Below are 1,677 nucleotides of genomic sequence, written 5' to 3'. Positions count from 1 at the left end.
CTTTTCAAAGGGACGAGAGACCTCATGTCGGCCATTTTGGAAAGGCAGAAGAGACACTTACTGCTTATTTGAGGATAAAAAAATACCCTTTTCTCTCATTATGAACGCGTTACAGTCTTATTCGAGTGATGATGAATCGGGTGGGGAAGTGCCGGAAAAGAAGGTAAGGCTAGAAAGGGGAATACAAGGCGATAAAAGGAAAGATAAAGAGACGTAGATGGTAGATTTTTCTTCGATTCGGTGTGTGAGTGCAGACCACTATCGTAATTAGTTGTCTTTCTCTCTCTCTCTTTCTCTTTCTTGTCTCTCTCCCCCCTTTATCAACGCTTCTCTGTCCTGCTTCTAGGGTGCAAATAGAGGGGATGTATATGCTCTTTTCTTCTTAGATATTGTCTGTTTTTTTTTATTTTTTTATTAAGGTTCGTGTGTTAGGATTTTAGGAAGGAATTCAGGAAGGTCCATTATTAAAGAGGAACGGAGAAGGGTGTGTGTGTGTGTGGGTTTTTTAAATGTTTTTCTCGTCTTATTATTGTTGTTCTGTTGTATATTTGATTTTATAGCGAGCTTGTTGTATTTGTTTGGTATGTTACTTGTCTGTTGTTTTTTTGTTGCCATACATATGAATATTGATTAAAAGTTTTACTGTATGGTAAGCTCTTGTTTTTTTTTCTTTTGTATTAACTGTATATTATATTAAGATATCATATTTGTCCAGATTAGGGTTATACGAAGTTCCATTAGAATAAGTCACAGTGCCTTATGAAGGAGTGACACATCGCTTTATTCAATAATTTTTGGAACACTACTAGAATAGGTCCGCGTCAGTGTGCGTTTACAGTAGTTTTAGTCAATAAAACCCAACAGTAGTGACAATATTAGACCTGGTAGGTGGGGAGGGCATGAAGTGTCCCAGGGAAATCGCAGGGGGTAAAATCGGTAAATAACATATTGAAAATTGGCATGCAAGCAAATCTTATATGATATGATCTACAGAATCCTAATCCAACAACCAGCCTAACCTTACCCAGTTTTGAATTTAGCAAATTCAATGTACATCTTCAAAGCGAGCCCTTAGTGTCTGAGTTGGCAGCCCCTCTCCTTTCCAGCAGAATCTGAGGACCTGTGGGAAATTGCATCTAATTTCTACCTAGTATAAACTAGAAATGTAAACTGATTTTATGACAGTTGACTTGGCTGCAAGGATTACTGTATGCACAATGATCACACTCGTTTCCGTGTCTTAAGCACAAAAGCAAACAAACATTTTCACTTATATAGAGCCTTATGATTGTTCCTTGTTTTGGCATGTTGTCTACTATATGCACCCCTTGGAACCAGCACAGCAAACACATATCTTCACATTATAACAAGCAGCTACAAACAGGCTTAACCCATTGGTCATGGTTTAAAATAAATATTTGTGCAGTAGGATGGCTGGTTTACATTGTCTGGCATGGTGCCATCCACGTCTATGACCGAGTCTGCCTGTGCAGCAAATCATGCCATCCGCTGCTAATGGGTTAAACAGTGCAACATCTCAAACCCCAAATGATTGAAAAAATTAACCAACCCTTGTTTATGATTGGTATGTTAGATTTAATGGGAGGTCTCGCATCTCTCTTCTCCATTCCCTTCTTACAAATCGTTCAGTTTCAAGTGTCGAGAAATCACCGTTTT

The 1,677-nt window shown here is 38.4% G+C and overlaps 1 protein-coding gene across 7 annotated transcripts in view; it reads left to right on the top strand.

The window, feature by feature from the left end:
* The window catches only part of LOC122263649 (uncharacterized), an 18,543-nt gene continuing 16,866 nt past the window's right edge, over positions 1–1,677 (top strand). For 5 of the 7 annotated variants that reach the window (XM_086534352.1, XM_086534351.1, XM_086534349.1 and 2 more), the window contains exon 1: positions 2–163. In XM_086534352.1, coding sequence (XP_086390478.1) covers positions 101–163 — 63 coding nt within the window. In that variant the 5' untranslated portion in view covers positions 2–100. Of the gene's footprint in view, positions 164–1,677 lie in introns of all 7 variants that reach the window. The other 2 variants (XM_086534350.1, XM_086534346.1) reach the window with 1 other exon arrangement.

The sequence above is a fragment of the Penaeus japonicus genome, unplaced genomic scaffold (genome assembly GCF_977035675.1).
Source record: "Penaeus japonicus unplaced genomic scaffold, GWHDUDI00000001_assembly GWHDUDI00000041, whole genome shotgun sequence".
Classification (NCBI taxonomy): domain Eukaryota; kingdom Metazoa; phylum Arthropoda; class Malacostraca; order Decapoda; family Penaeidae; genus Penaeus; species Penaeus japonicus.
The sequence above is the reverse complement of the archived record's forward strand: the minus strand, read 5'-3'. Positions and strand labels throughout refer to the sequence as shown.